This window comes from Vulpes lagopus, chromosome 18 (genome assembly GCF_018345385.1).
Source record: "Vulpes lagopus strain Blue_001 chromosome 18, ASM1834538v1, whole genome shotgun sequence".
NCBI lineage: Eukaryota > Metazoa > Chordata > Mammalia > Carnivora > Canidae > Vulpes > Vulpes lagopus.
In genome coordinates this window covers 20,884,405-20,911,698 of record NC_054841.1, presented here as the reverse complement: position 1 = coordinate 20,911,698, position 27,294 = coordinate 20,884,405, and the positions used below count along the sequence as shown (strand labels likewise).

General features: G+C 47.5%; 1 protein-coding gene across 2 annotated transcripts; it reads left to right on the top strand.

Annotated features, from left to right (window-relative positions):
* Positions 1-3,781: 3,781 nt before the first annotated feature.
* Positions 3,782-26,714, top strand: LOC121478115 (lipopolysaccharide-binding protein-like). Of its 2 annotated transcripts, none has more exons than XM_041732960.1 (15): positions 3,782-3,931; positions 4,613-4,727; positions 6,195-6,323; positions 6,719-6,874; positions 11,172-11,235; positions 13,804-13,867; positions 15,011-15,102; positions 16,077-16,253; positions 18,403-18,462; positions 18,589-18,759; positions 21,046-21,113; positions 22,873-22,918; positions 23,836-23,899; positions 25,193-25,269; positions 26,131-26,714. In XM_041732960.1, exons 1-15 carry the CDS (start codon positions 3,811-3,813, stop codon positions 26,164-26,166), a joined length of 1,440 nt encoding a protein of 479 aa, XP_041588894.1. In that variant the 5' UTR covers positions 3,782-3,810; the 3' UTR covers positions 26,167-26,714. The 2 variants fall into 2 exon arrangements, with proteins under 2 accessions (XP_041588894.1, XP_041588893.1); XM_041732959.1 differs by having other exon boundaries at positions 18,262-18,462.
* Positions 26,715-27,294: the final 580 nt, after the last annotated feature.

Sequence of the window (27,294 nt, the reverse complement as noted above, 5' to 3'; positions counted from 1 at the left end):
TTTTGTAATCAGTAAGCTAGAGCTTCAGCCCAGTCCTGGAAGAAGCTGAGGGGTGGGATTGAGCATGGATAAAGGACACGTGACAGACACAGCACCCCTGCAGCAGGTCAAGGTCTGTGCAGGCCTGGGGTGCACCCAACAGAGAGGTCAGGTGGCCCTGAAGGAGAAGAAAAATGCCAAGGCTAGGCCACCTGTGGGTGTTCACAGGTTGACATGCACTCCCCATCCCTGGAAGAAGAGGGATTTTGGTGGTAGACAGTGAGGAGACAGGTCCCAGGACAAGATGGCAGAGGGCACACCATGTCAGACACGTGCAAGAGGCCCAGGAAGGCCCTATGACAGGGACAGTGCCTGTAAAAAAATGCCTCAGAGGCTTGTCTTCGGCGCAGAGCTTTTGCCTGGAGTTCTGTCGCATGAACCTTCAATCTCCTGGCCATGACCTCAAGTTTCAGCCAAAAGAGAAGTGAAAGCCACAATTAGGATGTTTTCTCTACTGCTGGTTTCATGTCTCTGGAAAGATGAGATATCTCAGGAGGCCGGCTCAGGGGATGGTCCCCAGTGTATATGACCTCACTGCCATGGCTCAACAGGTACCAGACACTTCGAGCATTCCCAGATGTTAACTTATTTAATCCCCACAAAGCCCCACCAGGTCAGTAGCATTACACTCTTTTGGGGAGCAGGGGGATACAGGCTTATGGAGGCAGTCATGTAGGACCTTGACGCAAATTTAAGCATAACCAAGACTAGAATTGCTATCCTCACTCCTTACAATTCATGGGACACTGTTAGGAGTTGGATTGTGCCCCCCCTCAAATGCATATGTTGAAGTCCTAGCCCCGGTACCTATGTTGTTTGGAAACAGGATCATTGCAAAGGTAATTAGTTAAAATAGACTGTTAAGGTGGGCCTCCAATCCAACGTGACAGGTGTCCTTATGAAAGAGAAATTTGGAGACAGCCATGAGATGGGAAGAACCCCATGTGACAATGAAGGTGGAATTTGGGGTGGCACATTTACCAGCCACAGAATGCCAAAGATCAGCAGAGAGCCTCGGTAGTGAGGGGAGAGGACTGGAGCAGATCTCCCTCACAGCCCTGAGAAGGACCCAGTGCCACCAATACCTCAATCTCAGATGTCAAGCCCCTGGAACTTCAAGAAAAGAAATTTCTGTTATTTAATCCTGCCAGCTGTGCACCCTATCACAGAGGCCCTGACAAACTAACGCAGCCAGTTCTGTCTCCCAAAACATTCTGGAGTCCAAGCCCATGGGCACCCTTCACGTAGATCTTCTCCATCCTCCAACTGCTGCTGCTGGACCTCTGAGCAGACCCCAAACCTGACCTGGCCAGGATCCTAATGAAACTATTTCCAGGAGGTTATAAACAGAGCCTCTCTACTACCCTCTTCTGCACCATCTTATAGGACAAAGGAGAAGATTCTTGACTGCTCCCCTAAACAAAGTTGAGACAAAAGGGCTCCCAGGAGAACCACTCCTAGAAAGGTAGGTTCCGCAACAAGCAGACAAAGAAGAGGCAAAGACTACCTTTCTGATGTCCCATCTACCAAAGGGAAGCGAAACTGGACTCAGCTCTGGCCACAGGCCTACCGTCGAGGACGTATTAGGGGTCACATGTAAAGGACAATTCTCCCAAGGGTTGATTGTTGCCTGAAACAGATGCTTGGAATTGAGTCCCTCACTACCAGAGCCCATGGGGGCCTCTGTTTACCCACCTTGAGTTGATGGATGTCAAGCTTGATCAGTGCCAATGAGCCCCAGCAAGGGCCACCACCACTGAGATACACGAAGAGGTCTTCCAATTCCCCCCAAAAGCTCTTCCCTCCTCTTTACAGGTCAGAGCAGGAAAGAGGGAGGGGTGTGTGAGAGCAAACCAGCCCTACACGCATATGCACATGCAAGGCACGCATGGATACCCCTGCAAGCACACACACACGCATGGATACCCATGCACGCACACATGCTCATGTACAAACACTCATGTGTGGACATACGTGCACACGCACCAGCACACACGTTTGCTGGCTCCAAGCCATGAGAGCCTCCAGATGCCTGCCCGTGACGGAGGGAAAACATTATGTGGTAGACATGAGATTGGGGCTTATAGGGACAGGACCAAGTCTTCAATTAAGCTGAACATGATGGAAGTGCTTGAATCAGGACTGAGCTGTCACAAAAGAAGCCCCCTATCCAGAGGAAAAGGAGAATTTAACACAACATAGGGATTGCCAAGGAAGGGAAAATGAAAACTCCTGTGTTCATACTTCAACCAGGCCCTCCAAGAGGGGTTTGCGCCCATGCTTGTGCCTGCTCTTCAGCCATGCTCTCGTCCATTCCCACCCCTCACCTTTTCCTCTCCCACAGTTCCTCGTGCCTTCCAGAATGTGCAGCGCTGCCTCAGGCTTCCGTGCCCTGGCTTGTGCTGTTCCCTCTGTCCAGGATGCCTTTCGTCTCTGTGACTGTTTGTCAGACTCCTACAAGTACTTCAAAACCCAGACCAAGCGCCTCTCCCATCTTGATTGCTCTTTCCCTGGGCTCCCACAGGCCCTAAGATGTAAGCTGTCAAAGCACCTTCAATGTCCCCTATCAGTCCCCCATCAGTCAATGTCCCCTATTGCCACATGGCAATTTCATGTTGATTTGACTCAGAGGAGATAGGAGCTGGGAAGATGCAAGAGGGTTGAGAGCCAGACTCCTCACTGTAGGTCTTGTTATATTGATTGACTGTTGAGCCATGTGAATGTATTTCCTATTTGAAGAAAATTAAAAATACGATACAATGCAATAAAAGGATTGATCCAACGGCTGTGTGGAGCACTACTCTACAATAGACAGGAGTGAATTATTGACACACAAAATTACATGAATTAATCTCAGAAACATAGTGCTGCATGAAAGAAGCCAGTCAGTACAGTCGAGATGTGTACTGTATGGTTCCACTCCCACGAAGCTCTAGAACAGGTGAAATGAATGGATGGTCACAGAAAGCAGGTCAGTGGTTTTGGGGAATAGGAGACGGGATCAGAGATTTTCTGGGAAGAACCATGAGGGGAATTCTTGGGGTGATGCAAAAGTTTTTATCTTGATTACGATGCAGTTACATGGATATATATGTGTGTCAAAACTCATTGAACTGTACACTTAAAATGTCTGCATTTTATTGCATGTAAATTATACTTTAATAAAGTAGATTTAAAACAACGTAAGCAAGAGGAAAAATCCAAAAACATCTGCAGAATCCATTTGTTGTATGTGTGGCCTGACTTGAGATGGTCTTGCACGGTGTAAGTGGGGAACGGTGAGTTCAAGGGGAACCAGAGCACAGGGTTGGCAGACTGGCCTGGTGGCAGGTCCAGTTGGAGAGGTGCATTGGAGTCAAGTTGTGGCAGCCCCCGCTGCCATGCTGGATGTTTACACTCAGTCTGTAGATAATGGAGAATGAATGGAGGTGTTTAGCTAGAGAGAGAGGTGCTACAGGGAGTCTCCTCTGGCAGCATTAGGCAGCAGAGCTTAGAAGAGGAAGCAGTTGGAGGTTGTGGTCCTGTTTCCACTGCCCTCTAGGCCAGAAATAAACCTTAAACAATTTCGCAAGCAACCTTCTTTCCATCTCAAGTTGCTGGAAATTGGGCTGCCCCAAAGCCTTGAACCTTCCCCACCCTCTCTCCCAAAGGATTCAGTTCCTCATCTGGCCCCAGGCTTTATAAGCATCTCAGCGCTACTGTCACCTTCAGTAAAGGAGGCTTCTACGGAGAGACTCTGGCCAACCTCTGCCCAGGACATTGCTGAGGACGATGGCCAGACCACACTGCGTGGTAGTGGTCCTACTGCTGCTGGCAGTGGTCTCTGGGCTTGAAGAAGGGGCATCTAATCCTGGGTTCGTGGCCAGAATCACCAGAAAAGGCCTGGAATATGGTAAGGGGGGTCGAGGGTCAGTCATGTTTCTGGTGCTCATTGTTGCTCACCAGGTTGGTGTGGTAATCAGGACGAGGGACCACAGGCTTGAGTTCTGCACCTGCCTGGCTCAGAAACCTTGGATATGCCTGCCTCTGGGTTTCAGTTTCCTCGTCTTGAATACCAGAGGCAAAGGATGGGACTAGACCAGCATTTTCCCCTGGGGTCAGTGGAACACACTGGAATTGCTGGGACTAATGTTAAAATGCAGATTCCAAATATCTATCTATTATCAACTGAAGCTAGGCTTGGGAATCTGCCTTGTTAACACATGGCCTAGGCAACAGTGAAAAACCCGAAGGTTTGACCACGCTGCAGTAAATGAGTCCTCAAAAGCCCTGCTGTATTGTATCGTTGCTTCTACCGTCTTGTTGACTAAATAATACTCGCCATTTACCTGGCACTTTGAGTTCATGATCTAATTTAATTCTCCGGTCCCAATTGGTATTATTACTATCACCATTGTACAGAAGGGGGGAAGTGAGGCTCAAGGAATTTAGAGGACTTGCTTGAGAGCACACCAAGAGTACATGGCAAGTCCAACATTCACTCCCAGTCCGTGTGATTCCAAAGCCTGGCCACCCGACTATTGGGCTTGGCTTCCTCCCACAGAACGAGCTGACTGCCGCTGTTTCCCCACAGCCCGCCAATACGGAGTAGCCATCCTGAAGAAGGAGCTATCCACAATTGAGTTGCCTGATTTCTCAGGAAGCGTCAAAGTCAGTTGGATTAAAATCATGAGCTATGAGTTTTACAGGTGAGGTCTCCATTCTTCACCATAGGGGCAGTGGAGGAAGAAGAATGGGGGCCTAGGTTCCCCGGGGTAAAGGGATAAACATGGAATCATCATTTGGATTAAAGGCAAAAAGGATCATGGCCAGCTCTTGTGGGGCTTCTGAAAGGTGCTATATGTTTCTTGAATCATCAGGATGGGAAAGAGAGCCTTAGAAACCATTCGCAAGCCCCAAGGTCATTCTTGCAGAAACTACCTCTAAATTTTTGCTCTGCCAGAGACCCCCAGCTACTTTCCTGATTGCCCAGATGAGGAATCTGCTTGAGATATGCGGTCCTTCCCTCCAAAGCCTTTCAGGGGTCTGTAGTGAAGGACTTTAAGTTTTTCTGGAACCTGTTCACATTGTATTTGCATGCTACATCTTGAGGATAGCATCCACACATAACCCTATGGGAAATAAAGCAGATGACCTCCTGGTCCCTGGTGAACAAGCTCCCTCTCCATAAGCCTTAAATGACCTTAATCTCCCGTAGCTTTTACACAGTCAATCTTAGAGTCTTCACACCTTAGTGCTTCTTTATTCATTCCTTGGTTGCATGGATTTTTCTTCCGCAGCCCCATAAGTGTCCATAATAGGTTCTTGTGGATCATTTATTCATCCCTGATAGAAAAGGTTGTCCCTTTGAATCTTCCCAAAGTCTCTCAAGACAATTTCCTGAAGGCAGTGAGCAAAAAGGAGCTACTTTAAATTTGTACACACAGGGGCACCTGGGCGGCTCAGTCAGTTAAGCATCTGCCTTCAGCTCAGGTCATGGTCCCAGGGTCCTGGGACCAAGTCCTTCATTGAGCTCCCTGATCAGCGGGGAGCCTCTATCTCCCTCTCCCCCCTGCTTGGGCTCTCTCTCTCTCTCTCTCTCTCAAATAAATAAAATCTTTAAAAAGAATATTTTTAAAAATTTGCGCACACACACTCTGTTCAGGCCTTGCCACTTAGAGGTCAAGGGCCCTTCCCACAGCCATAGAGTACCCCTTGCATCTAGTCTTCACAGTGGGCCGCCATAGTCTGTTAACACATCCAGATTTGCCACCAACTGTGAGCTCTTCAAGGACAGGGACTACATTGTGAATCTCTGCGGCCTCTGTGCCTAGAGCCAGGTCTGACGGAGCAGGATCTCAATGGATATTTGTTGAGTGAGCTAATGAATGTGGATCTGACAAGAGCCACAAACTCAAAAGGCCACAGAGAGGGGATAATATAGATGAGTGGACCAGGCAGGGTAGCCATATCCATCACTGACCAGCAGAAATCCACATGAGGAATCTAATACAGGGAATTTTCTTGAAAGATGTTAAAACAACCAAAAAGCCAAATAGGGAACAGTGAAGCAACCCCAAAATTAGCCGTAACAGAAAGTCACTGATAACTCCAGAGCCGGAGGATTAATATGCACCTGGCTTTTCTGGGTTTGATGTTCTGCTTTCCTTCCCCAGACTGAAGATACATGACTTCGAGCTCAGGAACTCAGATTTGAGGCTATGCCCAAGGCAGGGGGTCAGAGCCTCCCTGTCCAATAACTACGTGTCTGTTAGTGGAAACTGGAAGATAAAAAAGGCTTTCATGTGAGTAGTGCTTGGATTAGAATGTTTCTCAGCTTTGGGCGAAGGCATGTCCTCCCACCCTGGGCTTCCATTTCTGGGTGCTCAAACAACCAGTCCCTTAAGGAACCAGATCTGAGCCTCTCTAAACTTGCATTTATTTACCTGTAAAATGGGATTCATAATAACCCATCTCCTTGATGCAGTTGTAGATTAAGTAAAATAACAGATGTAAGACAGTTAGCAATGGGCCTGCCCGACATACAGCAAATCCTCAATAAACGCTGGCTGCAAAGTAGAGGCTCAGTTAGGATACACAGCTAGTTAGTGGTGAACTGGGGACTGGTCTGCATTCTTTTGGCTCCTCTTCCTGGAGGTGACTGATTATATACCATTTGCTTCTCATAACTTCCAATCAGCTCCTTCGATGGTACTTTCGATATGAAAGTAGATGACATTTGCATCTCAGCTTTTCTGAACCTGGGCAAGGACCAGTCTGGACGGCTCACTGCCTCCATGGCCCACTGCAACAACTCCATTGGCCACATCAGCATTGACATTTCCGGAAAACTAAGGTAAGTGACTCCATGCCCTTGCTGGAGGTTTGTCAGAGATGCCTCAACATCCAGTTCACCCAGGGATGCTCCTGATGGAGCATAAGAGCAAGATTTAAGGTGCATTAGGATCAGAGGTCTGCAAACTAAGGCCTGCAGGCCAATCCAGTCTGCTTCATGGTTTCATAAATAAAGTCATTGGATCACAGCCACACTCATCGCTCACATACCATCTATAGCTGCTTTCGTGCTACAACTGCGGAGTGGAGTAGTTGCAACAGAGACCACGTGGCCTGCAGTGCCAAAAAATCTGTCTTGCCCTTTAAGAAAAAGTCTTCTGGGGCGCTTGGGCGGCTCAGTAGGTTGAGCATCTGGCTCTTGATTTCCACTCAGGTCATGATCTCAGGATTGTGGGATTGAGCCTCACATTGAGCCCCATGTCAGGCTTGGCGCTCAGCAGAGAGTCTGCTGGAGATTCTCTTTCTCCCTCTCCCTCTGCCCCTTCGCCCTATTCACTCTCTCGAAAGAAAGAAAGAAAGAAAGAAAGAAAGAAAGAAAGAAAGAAGAACGCCTGGGTGGCTCAGTGGTTGAGCGTCTGCCTTCGGCTCAGGTCATGATCCCAGGTCCTGAAATGGATCCCACATCAGGCTCCCTGCGAGGAGCCTGCTTCTCCCTCTGCCTATGTCTCTGCCTTTCTCTCTGTGTCTCTCATGAATAAATAAATAAAATATTTTTAAAAAAGAAAAGCAGGAAGGAAGGCAGGCCAGAAGGAAGGAAGGAAGGGAGGGAGGAAAACCTGCTGACACCCGGGCAAAATGGCCTTTAATGGCAATCCAGCATCCTGAAGTGACTTGCCAGGAAGAGATCATAGTACACATTTATCTATTTTTTTAGTGAATAGCAAAGGAATGAGTCCAGTCCCAGAGTGACTGCCTTCTCACTCTGGTTGGTTGGCACCTCATCCTTCACTTCCTGGCAAGACATAGAGGCAGCTCAAAAGGCTTAACTGACAAGGATCTGATGAAAAGAATCTTCACAGGAGTGTGAGCAGGATAAACAGATGTTCAGCAAGGGCTACTGAAGTACCTGGACACCCATGCCAGTAGGGAGCTATGACCACCCCTGGGGTTGAAGGCGAAAGGGGAGGGAAGCATGTTACCAGAGCCCAGAAAGAGTTGGTGGAACCTTGGAGAAGGGGCCATAGGGCAGGTGTGTAGTGGCACAGCAGGGCACACCTGGGTATAAATACCCCAACTCATCCCTCCTTGTTGCCTATACCCCTCGTTAGCCAGACAGCAAGAGAGTCTGAGAGACGAATCTGCACATGTCAGCCCCCCAGGACACAGGGAAGTAGTGGTGAATAAAATGAATAGCCAATTACCTCTTTGCTGGATATTTATTTGCTGGGTGGCCATGTTGGAGGGAACAAATGTCAACAGAAATATAGGGTCCTTTAATCTTGTCAGTTTCAGGGGAATTTATATTTTTGGGGAACCCAGAAACTAGTAACTGTGCATGTACTCAACTGACAAATCTTTTCTGCACAAATACTAGAGCCTTTGAACTTAAGTCTGCCTTTTGGAAAAGGAAACTTTTAGTTGAGCCTGGATAGCTTCAAACCACTGTGTTATTTTAATCAGGTGAGCATAATACTCCATTTCTCAAGATCAAAGTCATGAAATTCCGTGTGGTTCACACACACCACACACACACACACACACACACACACACACACACACATAGTGGAGATGGGCACACTGGTGGCCAGAGAAACATTTTAGCTAGTTTGTTATGGTGGCGATAGCTGCATAGTTGGGTGCTATTGATATGGACACAGAAGTGTGAACACCCACGGTCTTGACCAAAATGAGGAGTTGGTAGCCTTATTCAATCATTCATTTAACAAATATTTATTGACGCCCTATTATTCAACAGATCCTGAGCTAAATGCTAGGAATACAAGACGATGCAAGGTGGGGACGACAGGTCCCCACCTCGATGCAATATACATTCTAGTGAGAGAAGGAAACATAAAGTATTTTAATATATTTTGAATTACCTTCAACATAGTTATGATAACATGCTTATAAGGAGAGAGTCCAGATGCTATGAATGTAAAGGGTAAACCATTTACCTAACATTTAGAGCATAGACAGTTTCTTCAAGGAAATTAGTCTTGAATTTTAGCAAAAGACGGGGAGAGGAGAGCTTCTCTGGTGGAGGAAGAAGCATGTGAGAAGATCCTGAGGCGTGTGAAAAGCCTGTGCCTCCCAGGAAGTGAGCTAAAGTCAGTGTACCTGAAGGGTGGTGATTAATTAGAAAAAGTGAAGAGACTAGGCAGGAGCCACACTCTAGTCTTTATCCTGAAGTTAGGCAGTGGGAAGCCACTGGAGGATTTTAAGAAAGGCAGTGATATAATCAGATTGGCTCTTTTAAAAGATCATTTTATTTAGAGGAGATTAGAGCAGGGCAGAGTGAGTGGAGGGAGACCAGAGAGGAGAGAGGCAGTTGTCCAGGCAAGAGACAATGATGCCTCAGGACAGGTGATGGCAGCAAAGGTGGGGGAGAAGGGCCTGTGGCAGATTTAAGAGATTGGACTGAAATTGGGCAACAGGAGGAAGAATGGGGCCAGGATGACTTTATGTAGTCTGTGATCTGTGGAAAGTTTCCTACTGCTTCAATATGTTCTATTGCAACTCAATGTTGGAGGAGTACCCAGAGACGTTGGAGGCGACAGCCTTTTCTGGAAGCAACACCCCACCCACAGCTGTCAGGGACTCCAGCCATGATCTCTACATCCAGGTCATTCAGATCCACCCAGGATCCAACGTTCAATCAGTCTGTAAGTCCTGGGCTTGCCCAGGGGACAGAACCCTGGAAAGTTCAAGGTGCTTTCTGCAGAACACCCAGGAAATACTTGTGTCCAATTTTACCGCATGAATTTATAATATACATATATTCATAGTACACATCACTCAATCAGCGAGCGTTGAATGGAAAAGAAGCATTTATGGGAGGAAAGAAATTTTATCAGACCTAATTCCACTAACTTAGTTCACTTATATCCCACAACCTCTTATCCTTACCCCAGGTGAGAACACAGTTGTGCAGTGTCTGTTCTGGGCCGATTCTCACCGAGTGTGATCTGTGGTGGGGAAAGGTCTCTGAGGGCCAGTTTTATCTGGAGTGGGTTAGATCCACACCATGAGCACCATGAAATTGTTCACCAATGTCCCCTCAACACCTTATTCAGTGCTTACCCCATCAGAGCGGCTCAGTAAATGTTGAATGAATGAGGGAGTGACTACTTGCTAAAATGCCAGGTAAATTGTTCTGTGGATCTTGTAGGGTATAAAGAATAGGCCTGACTCTCCTTCTTTTTCTTTTATTGAGGTATAAATGACAAACAACACCATACTAGTTTCAGGCATTCAACACAATGATATGATACTTGTAGATACTGTGAAATAATCAACGTCAGTAAGTCTCATTAACATCTGTCACCACGCACAGTTACAAAATATTTTTATTGTGATGAGAACTTTTAAGATCTACTCTTAGCAACTTTCAAATATACAATACAGTATTATTAACTATAGTAACCAGGTTGTTATTTACTTATTTATTTTATAATTGGAATAAGTCAGGGGGGTGTGATGTACAACATCTTTTGATCCCCTCCACCCATTGCACCCCCTGACCCTGCAACTGCCCATGTATTCTCTACATCTATAAGCTTGGCTGCTGTTGAGTTTTTTTAGATTCCTGTATAAATGAGATCATGTGGTATTTGCCTTTTTCTGTCTGACTTATTTCACTTAGCATAATACTCTCAAGGACTATCCATGTTGTTGCAAACGGTAAAATATCTTTTTTATGGCTCACTAATATTCCAGCCGGTTTCGTGTGTGTGTGTGTGTGTGTGTGTGTGTGTGTGTACCACATTTTCTATATCCATTCATCCACTGATGAACACTTAGGCTGTTTCCCTATCTTGGCTATAATAAATAATGTTGCAATGAACATAGAGGCAGATACCTTTTCAAACTGGCATTTTTGTTTTCTTGATAAATACCCAGAAGTAGAATTGGTGGATCATATGGTAGTTTATTTTTAATTTGTTGAGGATCCTCCACATTGTTTTCCATAGTGACGGTACCAATTGACATTCCTACTAATAGTATGTGAGAGTTCCCCATCTGGTTGGCTCCTTTCTTGGGATAACATGGAGGAAGATCAGATCCATGGGTAGCCATCATTTTAGGAGTCCTAGGTTAATCATAAAGTGGATCCTGACCCTCTTTCCTCTTTTTTCCAGCTGGATCCTGAACCTCTTCCATGAGAGAATTGAAAATAAATTCAAAAATATCTTGGAACAAAAGGTAAACAAAAGGACACATAGATTTGTGATTAATACAAGGGTCATTGGCATGGACATATTTGATATTTGGAAACAGCCTTGTCTCTTAAGTACACTGTCATTTGAATTTGCTTAGTAAACTTTCTTCATTCGTGGTGCAAAGACAAACTTCAAGGCTTTCCCAAGTTTGTATGACCACATATGTTAAATTGGCATTTGGAACCGGCAGAGTGTTTGAGATCTAGTTGTAGATAATATTACAGAGATATGGAGAAGAGACTTGGATCCTTCCCTCACACTATACACAAAAATCAAGTCCAGGTGGTCTAAGGATTTAAATTCCAGAACCAATCCAAAACTTCTTAGGAGAAAATCTAGCATATCTTTCTCACTTTGAGGATAGGAAAATATTTCTTAAAAAGGACTCACCTTCTATTCTTCCCCCCAAAATGCACTATATGGAGAACAATAATGGGGCTGGCTTTAGTACACATCACCTCAAGGGAAAAACTTTGGAGGCAGAGTGCCTCTTTCATTTACCTGGTGTGTATCTTTGGGCATGTTGATGGGCCTTCTGGAGCCTCACTCTACTCACTTGTAAAACGTGGATGATGACCACTACCTACCTTGAAGGAGGCTAGTAGGGATTGATAAGCACTTAGTGCATCTGGCACACAGGCTTTGCTCAGAGCACTCATCGTATTGCAGAGTCATTTCTGAATCATGTTTCACCTCATGGAATCTTCATTCTTCAGTACATGGGTTCTGCAGTCCGACTTTTGGGTTTAAATCCCAGGTCTGCCCCTTTGCTGGCTGTGATGCTGTGGTTAACAGGCTTACCCTCTCTGAGCCTTGAGATTCTTGTTTATAAACCGGGAATAATGACAGCATCTACCCTGCAGGGCTGTTGGGAGGGCTGTATGATGTCATACACACAGGCACTAATGAGTGCCTCGTACAGAGGAAGGACAGAGTAAATGGTTCAAGGTTATTTCCCCAATAGCCCTGTGCAGCAGGCTGAGGCCAGAGGCAAGTTGTGGTCTCTGCCCTACAAATATGGAAACATGGTCCAGAGAACTCTGGACCTCGGGCAGCCCAGGTGGCTCAGTGGTTTAGCGCCACCTTCAGCCCAGGGCGTGATCCTGGAGACCTGGGATTGAGTCCCACGTCAGGCTCCCAGCATGGAGCCTGCTTCTCCCTCTGCCTCTCTCTCTGTCTCTGTGTCTCTCATGAATAGATAAATAAATCTTTAAAAAAAAAAAAAAAAGAAAAGAAAAGAAAAGAAAAGAAAAGAAAAGAAAAGAAAAGAAAAGAAAAGAAAAGAAAAGAAAAAAAAGAAAAGAAAAGAAAAGAAAAGAAAAAAGAAAACCCTGGACATCATGTGTCCAGAGGGCATGGGGCTGGTGCCAGAAAGGCTGAGCCCAAGGAGCGGTCAGTGTCAGGGGATGGGGGCACTGGCTGCAGACCCCACAGGGCTGAGAGTACAAAGAGAGGTATGAGGAGAGAGAGGATCTCTGACCAGGGGACTTGGGGTGGATGAAGTCAGGCCCCAGAAGGGCTGGCTGCCTGGGTGCTCCAGGTCAAACCCACCTGACACAGGTTGACTTGGAGTTTGCACAAAACATCAGTTCCCAAAGTGGGGAAACTTCCTCAAAACAAAGTGTTGATTTTAACACGAGCAATCAATTCCCTTCGCAGTCCTTTCTTTTTACATCAAAGGGGAAGTCTCGGTTTGGGGCCAGTGTATCCTGAACATGGCAACCCTATCTAGCCTGGCTTCAAGAACGTTTTTTCAAGCCCTTGTATTCTTTTTTCCCAATTATATCATGTTTTTGCCAAGGGATGCCAGTTTTCCATTGACAAGTGATATACAGTTCCTGTATTTTTTTATTAAAAGTATGTGATTTTTTAAGAGCTGGAGCTAGGAAATCGGAAGCCGGGGCACTTTTGGGATCTCCCAAGCAGGACTTCTTGATGTACAGAGGAGTAGGTTGGTGGGCCTGCTGAGGAAGGCAATTCTCCAGAAAACTGTACTTCTGGCTTTGCTTTGAGGCCCTCTGGTGGCCCCGGTCAGTACTGCCTGCGGACTTAGAGCCGCTTGGGATCCCTTATTCCCAGCTAGCCAGGAGCCTGAGCAGGAGGAGGAGGCAAAGAGGCTGAGGAATGAGGTGATAGAGCCCCTGGTTCACCTGGGAGCTCTCCCGCTTTGCCCCTCGGCTCCCTAATAAATGTATTGATGTACTCTGCTTCTTGCCACTTAGCAGCCAAGACATTGAACTGGGACCCGTGGCGACAGCAGACGACAGGGCAGTGCCCGCGTGGCCACCATTCACTTCTAATGTAGGTTCCAGAAAAGTCTAGGGACTTAAGCTGAGCCCACGTGCATGCCCAGCCCAAATGGGACAGTGACCAAGTACTGTGTATTGATGAAGGTAGTGGGCTCTTCTCTCTTTGGACATGCTCACCTCCCCCTCTCCTGCCTGCAGGGTGAGGAGAAAAGCCAGGTCATTTGGAGGGCGGCAGGGGAGGCGCAGGGCCAAGGAGAGAGGGAGAGGGGAGCTCACCTGACTTTCTCACTCGCTTCCCGCAGATCTGCGAAATGGTCAGGAAGGCAACAACCTCTCGCCTGGAGCCCTATCTCCAGACTCTGCCAGGTTCGGAGGTCCCTTCCCTCTCTGGGCACCATCAGATGCCATGGCACCCAGGACCCCCAGAGCCATCACCACCCTCATCTCCCTAGAGTCCCGGGTGAACTTTCCCCATTGAACACCTCTCCATCCTACAGAGCTGGATATGGGGTGACCACCTCTCTTGGGGGGTCTGCTTTGGAGGCCGGGGAGTAAGGTGACTGAGCATAGTGACTCACTATGACTGAACATGCTGGGAGGAGCACAAGAGGATGACAGGCACATGGGAGAAAAACATGCTAGCTCTGTCCTGGCTGCTTTAACAAAACAGGGATGCTCTGCAATCCCCGAGTAGGGCCCGGGATCCGCCCAGCCCTGGCCCTCTGGCTGCCACAGGGACCTTTCACAATCACACAACAGGTCAGGTCTCCCCCTCTTCTTGGAACCCAACAAAAACTCCTCTGACTCTCAGGACACTGAGCCCCGCTCCAAGTGACAAGGCCTTGCATGGTCTGGCAATGTGGCCAGCCACACAGTCCCTACATGCCTCCAATATCGCTAATTCCTCTAATCACCCTCTATGCCTCAACTGTACTCCTACGCTACAAGATCTCTGCACATGTCATTCCCTCTGCCAGGAATGTCCTTCTGCTACACCTACCACCCTTCACCCAGTCGACACCTACTCCTCCTTCAGATCACAGCCCAAGCAACACTTCCTCTGACTCCCTGTCCAAATCAGGTTGCAGCCCCCGCCCCTCACCATTTCATCTCTGTTATGCCACTGATATCATCCTACGGACTTACGCTACCTAATAGAGTTGCAATTTTACATTTATTTTCTCAAGTATTTGATTGACTATCTTCCCCCCAACCCACCATGGACTGTCAAAGGACAGGGACTCTGACTATCTCATTCAGCTGTTTCATCAGCCCCTTGCATTTGTGCCTGGCATATAGCAGGTGTTAATACATACCCAATGAATGGGTGAATGAATGAATACAGCACTCTCTTTGTGCCTGAAGTTACCATGGATCAGCCCCATCCCCATTCCAATTCTCCAAAGGCAACAGTCCATGTGAAAGAAGAGCCCTGAAATTGTGCAGTGCACAACACACACAAGTGTTTGACTATCCTATTCATAACACTGTCTCTTTCCTGTTCCACAGTTATCTCAATGATTGACCAGGTTGCCAGCATTGACTACAGTTTAATAGGAGCTCCTCAAGTGACTTCTCAAGTCCTAGACACGCCCTTCAAGGTAAGTTGCTATGGCGAAAAGACCTTAGAGCTGAGGGCTGGCAGAAAATAAGTTCTACCTCCCAGAGTCAGCTCCTAACCTCCTTCTTTAGTCCATCTGCCCGTAAGTCCCCATCCCTAGCCAGTGCCCACAGAAGCAATAGGAAATTAATACACCCCCCTTTTTTTTTCTTTTTTTTTTTTTTAATTTTTTATTTATTTATGATAGTCACACACAGAGAGAGAGAGAGAGAGGCAGAGACACAGGCAGAGGGAGATGCAGGCTCCATGCACCGGGAGCCCGACGTGGGATTCGATCCCGGGTCTCCAGGATCGCGCCCTGGGCCAAAGGCAGGCGCCAAACCGCTGCGCCACCCAGGGATCTTTGTTTTTTTTTTTTTCTTTTTTCTTTTTTTTTTTTTAATACACCCCCTTTTTATTCCAGTCTCTTCCATGTTTCCCCTGGGGGTTGAGCTAGGTCCTGGAGTGCCATCTTCCTCCCATTTTATTTACTTAACAAACAAGTATATGCTTCTTACTCTGTGCCAGATGCTGAATATTGGTACAAATATTAACATATTTCCATTTTATGCCACCTCTATGAAGTTGAAGCCATTAGCATCATCCTTATTCTGCAGGTGAAGAGGCTGAGACACAAGGAAGCTAGGGACCCACCCAAAGTCCCAGAATTAGTAAGCGACAGTCAATCTCTGGAGTCCATGCTTTCCACCACCAGGCCACATCCTGAGCCCATGAGAACTCAACACATATCTCCCAGCCGATTCTGTAATAGGGGATTTCAAGCAGCTGTCAGGTCTAAATTTTGTGGGGCCAGAAGGAACCTTTCAGGACCCCAGGCCCACATTCTGGAGAGGAACCAGCACTCAGACCACAGCCCAGGGCACAGGAGGCTTCCCCAAGAAGGCTTTGGACACCTCTGCCTGGCACCCTCTCTGGTAGGAACCTTGGGTGGATGACGTGTCCTTCTGTTTCCAGGGTGAATTCTTTGGCCAAAACGGGCACTCCCGAGCCCCCTTCAATGCTCCACCCATCAGGCTGCCAGAGAAACATGACTACATGGTTTACTTTGCTATCTCTGAATATGTCTTCAACACAGCCAGTTGGGTCTATCACCAGGCTGGATACATGAACTTCACCATTCAAAACCAGCACGTGAGTAGGGGAGGGAGGAGGCTGCGGGGGGTAGTCCCAGGAGAGAGTGGCAGGCTGGACTGGAGACCAAGCCTGGGGGTTTGGGGAGCCAGAGAAAGAATGTATAATCTGAAGCCTACCAAATGTGGGTTCAAATCCAGGCCGTGGATCCCAACAGTGCCTATTCCCCAGGGATCATATGAGCGATTCTGTTAAGAGCTTGGTGTCTGATGCATGATACATATTAGCTATTATTGGCAATACTTAAAAAAATATAAAAGACTCCGTGGTATCATATCAGTCCTCTAAGCAGATGCCAAGGTGGCACTAGACTTGGAAGGGATAGATTAGGGCAGTGCCTGGGAAGGATGAAGGGGAGAGGAAGGAGGAGTAGGAGGGGAGAGCCCTCCCAGGGAGATGCAGGCCTGGCACCACGGAGGAGAGGGGAAGGCAAGCACACTGGTAGCAGAAGTGCTGCTGTGCAGCTCTGAGGAGCCTCATCTCAGCTGATGGAGCACAGAGCGGAGCCTGCTGATCAGAGGGGTGCTGCCGCAGACAGAAATCCAACGAGTCTGGCTCCAGGCTAAAAGCCTGTGCGTGATCTTTCTGGCCTGACCACAGGCAATTACAAAGGCTTGACCTGGTGGGTCCTCCCAGACTAGACTTGGTGCCTGGCCGGTGCTCGTCAGGTTCTGGAGGGAGCTGTGGCGAAGGACATTAGCCTCCGCCCCATCCCCTCCTCAGACTGGCCATGCTCTTAGGCTTATCTGCATTCCAAGCCTTGACACCTCACTCAGAGGCCTCCTTACAGGTGGAGGAGATGGGGGATCCTCAGGTGAGATTGCTTAGGTGCCTCTGCTGAGACGCCCTTGCCAGGGCCTGGAGGACGGTTTTCTCCAGTCTGACCTGGTACTCAGTACTCCTCTACTGACCCTCCTCCCCCTCCCACACCGGGTCCATAACACAGCAGGAGCCTTTTCTCTGGGGGCTCCTCTGGCAATAAGGTGACCCCCTCCTTCCCTCTGCTGAAGCATCTGACCTCACAGGTGCCATGCCACAGGGGAAATGGAGTGGTGGGGGCCGGTATCCTTTCCTGTTTAGCCTCCTGCTTACACTTTCACAGTAAGTGAATGAGGGCTTGTTACTTTGGGTTTGGCTCATCGTCTCAATCCTGCCTGGTCGGACAAAATTCTCCAGCACTACACTGGCTGCGCTGCGCTCGGGTCTGGGGCTGGGGGCTTTCTGGGACATCGTGGCCCAGCATGAAAGTGTGGGGCCTGAATGAGGTAGCAGGGGGCTATCAGCCAACTGCCCTTCTTGCAGGAGACCCCCCCGGAGGGAGGTCTGAGCCATGCACCCCGCAAGCCAAGCACTATGATAAGTGCTATGGGAGCAGTCCAAGTAAAGATGAGATCTTGAGAGAGGAGAGATCAGGGAAGATAGGCTGTGTGCGGGTGCAGGCAGGGTTCACCACACTACAAGATCAGCAAGTCAGAGGATTGGGTAGAGAAGAATACCAGAAAGAGGGTTAGAAAGGGTTTGAAGGGAGGACGCCTGGGTGGCTCAGCAGTTGAGTATCTGCCTTTGGCTCAGGGTGTGATCCCAGGGTGCTGGGATCAAGTCCCACATAGGGCTCCCTGTGAGAAGCCTGCTTCTCTATGTCTCCGCTTCTCTCTGTATCTCCCAGGAATAAATAAATAAAATCTTTTAAAAAAGAAAAGAAGGAAAGAAAAGGAAAGAAAGAAAGAAAGAAAGAAAGAAAGAAAGAAAGAAAGAAAGAAAGAAAGAAAAGGTTTGAGGGGAAGACATACCTGGAAATAGATTCAATCCAGATTGCGGTGGTTATGAGATCTCATTGGCCCTTGAGGGGGCCAAAAAATAACAAAAACTGACCAAAAATAACAAAAACAGACTGCTATATTTACTGAGGTTCCAGGCATTGCACTTAGCACTTTACCTATACACTGTCTCATTTCATCCTTGCCTGTTCTGCATGGCGAGAGCTCCGGTTATCGTCCCCGTGTTACAGATGCAGAACCTAACACAGCTTGCCAGCAAGCCATCAGCTGAAAAATGGCGGGAACGGTATTTGGGCTCGACCTGTCTGACCTCAAACTCCGCACTTCTAACCACATCCTGCATCTCAAGTAGCCTCCTGCTTCTACTGCAGATTTCCCCAGACTCTCCAATCCACCTGCACACCAGCTCATTCCCAGTCCTTGTTCCTCAGGTAAGATCTTTGAACATTCACCACGGAGAACTCGGAGAAGCCCATCTAGACAGACCAAACGTGGGGATTGTGGTTGCACATCAGTGCATCCTGCCCTCCCCCCGAGCCTCTGCCCTCTTTCTCCAGCTGGCCAGGATGTACCCCAATATGGAGCTAGAGCTTGAGATGTCACCTGAGTCAGCTCCATTACTGATGTTCACCCCTGGAAATGTGACCCTCATGCCAGTGATAGATGTCCAGGCCTTCGCTCTCAAGCCCAACTCCTCTGACCGCAAGCCACTCTTCCAACTCAGGGTGGTAAGTGTGCCCCTGGACAGAGCAGCAAAGGGTTCCATCTGCCAAAGTGTAAGCCCCTCCCTCTACCGAAGGACAGGGAAGCTGATAGATTCTGGAGGCTACTTCTGCCTGGCAGCAGTGTGAGGGGACCTTGCATCCCTGGCCTGAACAGCCAGGCTTCCTTCCCAACGGTGTACTTAATCAAATCATACATTGGCAGCATTGCAAGAAACCTTAAAAGTCATTCACACTAGCTAAGTTGGACAATTTTAGCTGTTTTTCACTGTTACATTTGCTATAAAAATAAGTTCAATTTAAAGCATAACTCTTTTGAAGTGGTTATAAATAAAATCATTAAATTACCTTTTTAAAGAAGGTGTAAAATGTAAGGAACTCATAATGGCAATACTCTCCAAACTGATTTACACATTCCACACAATCCCTATCGAAATTCCAGCTGGTTTTCTTGACAAGCTGATCCCAAAATTTATATGTAAGCTCAAGGGACCCAGAATAACCAAAACAATCTTGAAAAAGAAAAACGAATTGTAGAACTCATAGTTCTCTGTTTCAAAACTTACTGTAAGGCTATAGTAATCATAATTATGTGGTAGTAGTACAAGGATAGACATACAGATCAATGGAATAGAATTGAGAATCCAGAGATAAACCTCCACATTTATAGTCAACTGATTTCTAACAAGGGGACCAAGACAATTCAATGGGGAAGAATAAGCTTTTAAGAAATGGTGCTAGGGCAATTGGATATCCACATGCAAATGAATGAAACCAGATCTCTTCATTATACATACATAAAAATTGACTCCAAGTCAATTTGGGACTCGAGACCCAAATGTGAGAGCTAAAACCACAAAACTCTCAGAAAAAAACAAAATGACACAGTATTGAATCTTCATGACCTTGGGTTAGACCTTCTTAGATACAACTCAAAAGCATGAACAAAAAAATTAAAATGGATAAATTGGACGTCACCAAAGTTAAAAACTTCATGCTTCAAAGGACAGAATTCAAGAAAGTGAAACGACAATCCACAGAAAGAGAGAAAATATTTGCAAACCATATATATGAGAAGGGACTTGTATCCAGAATATATAAAGATCTCTTACAACTCAGTCATAAAAAAGACAATTAATTTCAAAAATGGGCAAAACACTTCCTCCTCTGGGAAGATTGAGTAGATGTCCATTTCCTTCCCTACTCCTGCTGAGTACAACCCAGAACCTTAAACATTATATCTAAAATAAACAAGAAAACTCTGAAAGACAGAGAGAGAAGATATATCAGCCAGAGGTCTCCAGATCTAAGGAACAACATGATGATGAGCTCCCTGGGGTTTCTTGCCCTGCATATTCCAATTTGGGGCAACCCAGAAACACCAATAGACATGAACAAAAAGAGCCCCAACAGCATCCCCCTCTTTCTAGCCAAAGGACCAAAAAAGGGACAACCTAGTAATATAGAAAACTTGTAGACAATCAATAACTTTGCTACTAAAGCCAAACACCAGAGAAAAAGCTATGGCCCTAGCCCCACCCAGGCCAGCAAAGGCTGACTGGGGAGCTGAGGCTTACACTGGCACGAGGCTGTAACAACATGCCCTGACATCCCTGCTGGGGGGGGGGGGGAGGGGGCGGTGTCAGTGGAACAGAGAAAAGAACAAATGAATTAGATATAGAACAATAGAAATTACCCAATCTGAATGCATGGCCTAAAAAAATGAATAGAGCCTCAGGGACCTGTACGACTACGACAAAAGTTATCATCTTACTGTCCTCGGAGTCCCAGGAGGGGAGAAAGTGGGAGGGGCTGGAAAAAGTATTCAAAGAAATACTTTGGCCAGAAATTGCCCAAATTCAGTGGCCTGGTTCAACCCCACACCTGGACAGGTCAGGCTTCATCCTCACACCCAGGTGTCAGTTGGTGGTGTCCTTAAAGGTCCCTAGGACTCAGGGCCTCTCTGAACTTCTCATATAGCCTGCTTCAAAGCTCAGTCATGCTTATTGGTGAATGGTCTCCCTATTTGAATGTTCCGTGTCTTTAGCTTGGGCTTATTTGCCCTTGTTGATGCTTCCATTAGGACCTCTAAAACCTGAGCTCACCTTTCCTAGAATCAGCTATGGAGTCACCAACATCCTGCATCTTCAGCCCATAATCCTTGGGGTAGCTGCTTTTCACCCACATGTCTCATATCTGGCTGTGGTTTCTGAAGATCTGTCCCCTGGACTGGGAGCCAACAGGATTTCTATGTCACCTGAGATTCTGGGTTATCTTTTTTTGTTTTTTTAGACAACAAGCATCTCTGCCACCATCAATGTGAGCTCTGACAGGATTGTTGGTTCAGTGACCCCAGGAAGGTAAGCGGCCATGGGCAAGGGTAGGGGGAAGTGGGGTAGGATGAGGATAGCCAAGCAGCAACCTGAGCATTTAATCTGGTCACTGCTATGGCTGGGGTTACCCTTGGGAACAGAGATCTCCACTGGGGCTGGCTTCACCTCTAATCCGGGGGCCCCTTTGGAAAGACATATTGACCATGTCTCAGTGGGGAAGCCAGAAGCCAGACAAGTTGCCACATAGCCCAGGTTACATTCAGGTCCCCTCTCAGTCTCAGGCACCAGTGGAATTGCTGAACTTCTGCAAAGGGATTACTTAGGAGCCATAATCTAGTTGGAAGATATGGAGCTTTGCAAGGACTTTATATGTAAGATCGAGAAGAACATTCAGTACTGCACATCAAAAAAAGGAGATTTTAGGCTGAGGATTAAAGGTGCCCCCAAGCCACTTCTTGCTGCCCCACCGCCCAGATACCCAGTCAATAGGAGCATACTCACTAAATCCAGTGAGCCAGTGGGCAGGAGAGACTAAACTGTCAGCAAGGGTTGGCACTTGCCCTGACGTCCTTCTCTGGGGCCCTCACCTGTACCCCTGTACTCTGAGCGCTGCTCCCGGCTGAAGAACAGGTGCAGCGGGTGCATCAGAGGAACCAAATCCTGGCCTTGGGGTTAGATACCCATTGACTCAGAGAGTGCACTGACTTCATTAAAATGCACATCATAAGAGGTCTTTAAAAAGAGAAGCTAATGGTGAGCATGTGAGCATTTTTGGAGGTCCCAGAATTTTAAGTTCATGCATCAGCCTGGCTTGGGAGGTGTGCAGTATCTGAGAGGACAGCCAAGGGCTTGGACTGAGACACAGCAAAATGAGGAGGATCTAGGAGGACCTCAGACCATGGTTTTATCAAGGGATTAGCAAAACTACTCTGCCCCATGAGCAGAAAGCAAAGAGATCATAAGTCCAGGGTGGTTAGAATCCCTGAATGAGGGAGCTAGGCCAGCAGCCAAGAGGATCAATGGGGGGAATTGAGGTTTGGCTTCTATAGTGACAGCACCTGAGGCCTCCAGAGTCACCCTGCCTTCCTTCTCTCTGCTGGGTGCCAGCTGTCTGCCAGCAACACACAGGTGCCTCTCTCTACCATTGTTGTCTTATTCCCATGTTATGCAAATAATACATGATCATGGCATGGAAATTGTAAAAGTATTTTTTTAAGATTTTACTTATTTATTCATGAGAGAGGGGAGGGGGCAGAGACACAGGCAGAGGGAGAAGCAGGCTCCATGCAGGGAGCCTGATGTGGGACTCAATCCCGGGACTCCAGTACCATGCCCAGGGCCGAAGGCAGGCGCCAAACCGCTTAGCCACCCAGGGATCCCCCTGTAAAAGTATTTTTTAAAAACCCTCTACAACTCTGCCACATAGACTATCACTACTAATAGTTTCATGTTTCCTTCCAGTCTTTTCTTAATACGCATTTTTGTCATTGGACATACAGAGCACTGCTCTTTGCATCCCACTTTTTTCAGTTAATATTTATATCCTCATAATTTATTTAAGTTATTGAAGATGCTCAGCAAACGTTATTTTCAACAATGTCACTTCTTCTTAAATCACTGTGCCTGCTGAAATCCTTAAATGCACAAGCACCACGTTGCAGAGGAATTCTTAGGCACCCAGCCCCCAGAAATGGCCTTGTCCATAAGCACTGCACTCTCTAGAGGTAACTGCGAAGAAGTAGCAGCCACGTCTTGGGGTGACCCGTGCTTCTCTTTCTCCACACAGTAAGCTGAAGTTGGAACTGAAACACTCCAACATCAATTTCATCGACGTGAGTTGTTTTCTCCCAGAGCCTCTTGCGTTTCTTCTCCAAGCAGGGCTTCAGGGGGCTCCTGGAGAAGCACCAAGGACCCAGAGAAGATGCACTACAGTCTTGCAGGAAATGGACACCATGTCTAAAAGTTAATCATTTAACGAGGGCGCAGCCTGAGAGCTAACAGGGAGACAGGACGTGGACATTAAGAGCACAAGCTTTGGAGGAAGATAGATTTGGGCTCTTTTACCAACTGTGCCACTTGTTACTGTGTGACCCTGGGATAATAACTTAACCTTTCTGAACCTTTCCCAATAAAATGGGAATACTAATATCTACTTCAACTACTTCAAATGGGAACTGAACATGAAACAGGGCAATGAATTCAGTAAGACACTTTGACAAAATGTCTCACATATAGTAAGCTCTTGGTATATTTTCACTGCTGTAATAATAGCGGCCCAGGTGTACAATGCCTTACCCAAAGCCCTCAGGGCTGATGGGCTTCAGAATTGAGAATTTATGAGAGGTTAATTTGGGACATGCACCATATGTTATATAACTCTTCCAGGAGGATCTGGGGCAGCAATCTCTAATCAAACACATTAATACTCCTGCAACAAAATTTTAAAATATTCATGCAAAGTGGAATAAAGAAACACTACATATCCCCATGGCAATTCAGGTCATGTTTTGCCATAAAATGAGCTCGTATGTACTGATGGAGAATGAAGTCCAGAGAGTGGAGTTTAGGAGATTGCGAAGAAGGAGCTGTAGTGGTGACAGTCACAGTCAACCTGTTTTGTAAGTGGGATGGCATGTCAGTGTTTCTGGAGGTGAGGGCCACTAGATGTTCTTCCCTTGGACTCCTGTTTTCATTCATGTCTTATTTGCTCCCTTTGTTCTGCCCTCCCCCCGCCCACCCGCCAATCCAGGTGGAGCTGATGGAAGTCATCCTCAATTACTATGCGCTCCACACCATATACCCCTCCCTCAATGGTAAGAATAGCTGCTACTGACAGACACTTACTCAGTTAAGTGTCTGACTCTTGATTTTGGCTCAGGTCATGGTCTTGGGGTCCTGAGATGGAGCCTCAAGTCAACCTCTGCACTTAGCAGTGTCTGCTTGGGATTCTCCTCTCCCTTTGCGCCTCCCCCTCCTCTCACTCTCTATCTCACTCTAAAATAAATAAAATCTTTAGGGGTGCCTGGGTGGCTCAGTAGGTTTAGCATCTGCCTTCAGCTCAGGTCATGATCCTGGGGTCCTGGGATTCAGCTCCACATAAGGCTCCCTGCTCAGTGAGGTGTCTGTTTCTCCCTCTCTCTCTTCCTATTGCTCCCCCTGCTTGTTCTCCTCTCTCTCTCTCTCCCTCTCTCTCAAATAAATAAATAAAATCTTTTAACAAAATTTTAAAATACTACCTTTAAAAAAAATAAGTACCTGCTACTGACTGCCCCACGTAAACGTCAAATTCTACCCTTTCTGTAGGATTCATGGATCAATCAGTCATTCAGTTATTTATTCAACAAGCTGAGCCCCTCCTTCTGCACTGGCAGGGGTACTGGCAATCTATGAGCCTGCCCTTGAGGAGTCTATGCTCTGTTGGGAAGGTAGATGTGTAACAGGCAGTGACAACCAGTGTGATAAATGCTGTGACAGGAGTCACAGCTGTGGGGGAGTTAGGAGGAGGCACTGACTGTGACTCAGAGGTTGGTCCAGACTTCCAGAAGGTGAAGGTCAAGTTGAGTCCCAAAGCACAGGGAGGTAGGCCAAGGAGTGGCAGACCAAACGGCACCTGGAGAACACCTGGAGTTAGCACACCTGGGTTCTGGGCCAGGTTAGGTCATTGACTTGATAGGTGACCTTGATGGAAATAATGCTTGGCACAGTGGCTGCCTGAGAACCCATGCCTGGACTTTCTCTAACTGGCCTCGCCGTCCGACTTCCACTACCACCAGAGAAAAGCAGGGAAGTTGTCCTAGAAAAGAGAAAGTGGAAGAGATGGTGGTCCTCAGGGATGAGTCCACAGTTGTAAACACTGCATGCCCCATCCTGGGCCATTTTGGCTGGTGGGGGCTGTCCACATCTGTCCCCTCCTGAAGAAGCTGCATTTATCAGGCATTTGCATCTACATGCTTCCACCAACAGAAAACCAGCCCTGAATCCAATAGCCTACCTCATTTCGAAGTAGCCTGCCCTCTCACCAGCCAGCATCTAATGCAATGAGCGTGTCTCCGCACCTCCCCAGCCTTCCCCCTCCAGCCCGTGTCTCTCTGCTCTTTATCTTCCAGCAAAGCTTGAGGAAGGCTTTCCTCTCCCTCTGCCAGTGGATACCTACCTCAACAGTTCGGAGCTCCAAGTCCACGAGGTCAGTGAGACGTGGGGTCTGGGTGGAGAGTTCTAAGACCTCCTGGGAGGGCAGGTTTGGGGCCCTCTGACATCCTGGTCATAATGTTTATAGGAATTTTTGTTTTAAATTTTGGAGTACAGGTGGCAAGTTTTGATTGTATGGAATCTTGGCTTCATGTAGCTCAGTTTCCAGTATTCAGTTCAAACAGGTCAACTGAACATCAACAGTGTGCAAGGCCCATTAGCCGTGAATGGCAGGACTAGAGTGTGCAGAGGGGTCCAATTAGATGCACCAATTCCGGGTTAATGAGCTGGAACCTCGATGGTGGTGTGAGAGTCTCCACTGGGCCACCAGCTGGCCTTTCTGCCCTCAGCAGCAAGGGATGGTCCTGGAGAAAAATCGCCCAGGCCTTTTAGTGCAAGAACCACCTCACAAGCAGGGTCAGGGACAAGGATAGTTCACTGTATAACTCCAGAGGTGTCATGTCTTCACTGTTCACAGTATATCCTTCCTCTGAGGTAATCCTGGACCACATCCTCCTGAATTAATTATGTGAGGGCAGTGAATCCAGGCAGCACCCAGATGCACATTTTTCTCCTAGGACAAAAAAAAATTTTGGAAGAGGACAGCGACATTCACGCGTGTCTTCCAGAAATCAGAGTATTGGGGGAATGCAAACAAATTCCCAGAATCAGGCAGCTAAGAGAGACAATGTTTTCAAAAGCGCCCCCGCCCCCCCATGGTTTTGGCACTGACCTCGCGTCCCGTTCAAGTGAAAACTTGCCTGTTCCGCTGAAGGTTTCTCTTTCAGGAAGCTCCTGTCCTCTGCAGCTCAGAAAATGATCGTTCTTGTCTGTGCTTCTTTTGCCTTCTCTCCAGAACTTCTTGCTCCTTGTGGCCAACCTTGATTACTGAACGCTGAGGAAGAGGCAGCCATGGCTGGAGGCATGGACGACACCAGCCGGGCCTGCCCCTGCCCCTGCCCCTGCCCCTGTCCCTTTGGGGGTCCAGAGGCTGCAGGCCACCCTGCCTTCACTCCCATTAGGGCCTCTTCCACGTGGACGCTACTCACTGGGGAGCCCGGGCCACCTGAAGACACGACTGACCATGGGACCCCTTCCCCACCTTTCTCTCCTCCTTCCCATGCCCCCTCCTGTCCCCTTTGCAGCTGTCCTTAGCCCGACTCAGGCCAGCTCCACCCTAACTCCCTGCCTGCCTGCACTGGAATAAACTTCAGTGAAGGGGAAACCATGAGCAGTGTCCAGTCCCCACAGAGCTCAAGGCACCCTGCTCAACATCGAACACGAACTTAGTTGTATGTGTCCTTCCATGTCCTGGTTACGGGAGCCAGAGTCAGATAGGGTGGGCTCAAAGCCTGGTGTCGCCACTTCCTTGGTGTGTAATATTCATTGAGATGGGAGCAGAGACCATGCAGCCGCTCTATGAGTTCCACAATTATTCAACAAATCTCAATTTCAAATTGCTAATGACTTGCCTGCTGTGGCTTCTGTCTCTGGGCTTGGTGCTATGGGCGGAGGGGGAAACACACCGTCTCTGTCTTCATTGAGCTTACAGCTGAAAACAGGGGCCAGCAGACTTTTGCTGTAACGGGCCAGAGAGTAAATATTTTTTCTTTTTTTTGAAACAGACTTTATTTATTCATTCATGAGAGACATAGAGAGAGAGGGAGAGACATAGGCAGAGGGAGAAGCAGGCTCCCTGAGAGAAGCCTGATGCTGGGCTTGATCCCAGGACCCCAGTATCACCACCTGAGCCAAAGGCAGATGCTCAACCACTGAGCCATCTAGGTGACCCAGAGAGTAAATCTTTTAGGCTTTTGCACACCTCTAGTCTCCATGGCAATGACTCCTCACTGCCACTGGACAGCAAACGAGTGGGCGTGGCTGTGTTCCAATTAAACTTTATTTATAATAACAGGCAGCAGGCCAGATCTGAGCATAAGCCACAGTGTGCCCACCTGTGGTCTAAAAGAATAATTCACCACCAACAAATAGGATTTATACCATGAATACAAATCTTGTT

What these genes read in the sequence shown, in the direction of transcription:
- LOC121478115 (XM_041732959.1), top strand. Translation starts at nt 3,811, where the DNA reads ATGGCCAGACCACACTGCGTGGTAGTGGTCCTACTGCTGCTGGCAGTG. An exon ending in ATGAGCTATGAGTTTTACAG is followed by an intron (nt 4,728 to 6,194) that starts GTGAGGTCTCCA and finishes TTCCTTCCCCAG; the next exon opens with ACTGAAGATACATGACTTCG. An exon ending in CACTCTTCCAACTCAGGGTG is followed by an intron (nt 18,760 to 21,045) that starts GTAAGTGTGCCC and finishes TTGTTTTTTTAG; the next exon opens with ACAACAAGCATCTCTGCCAC.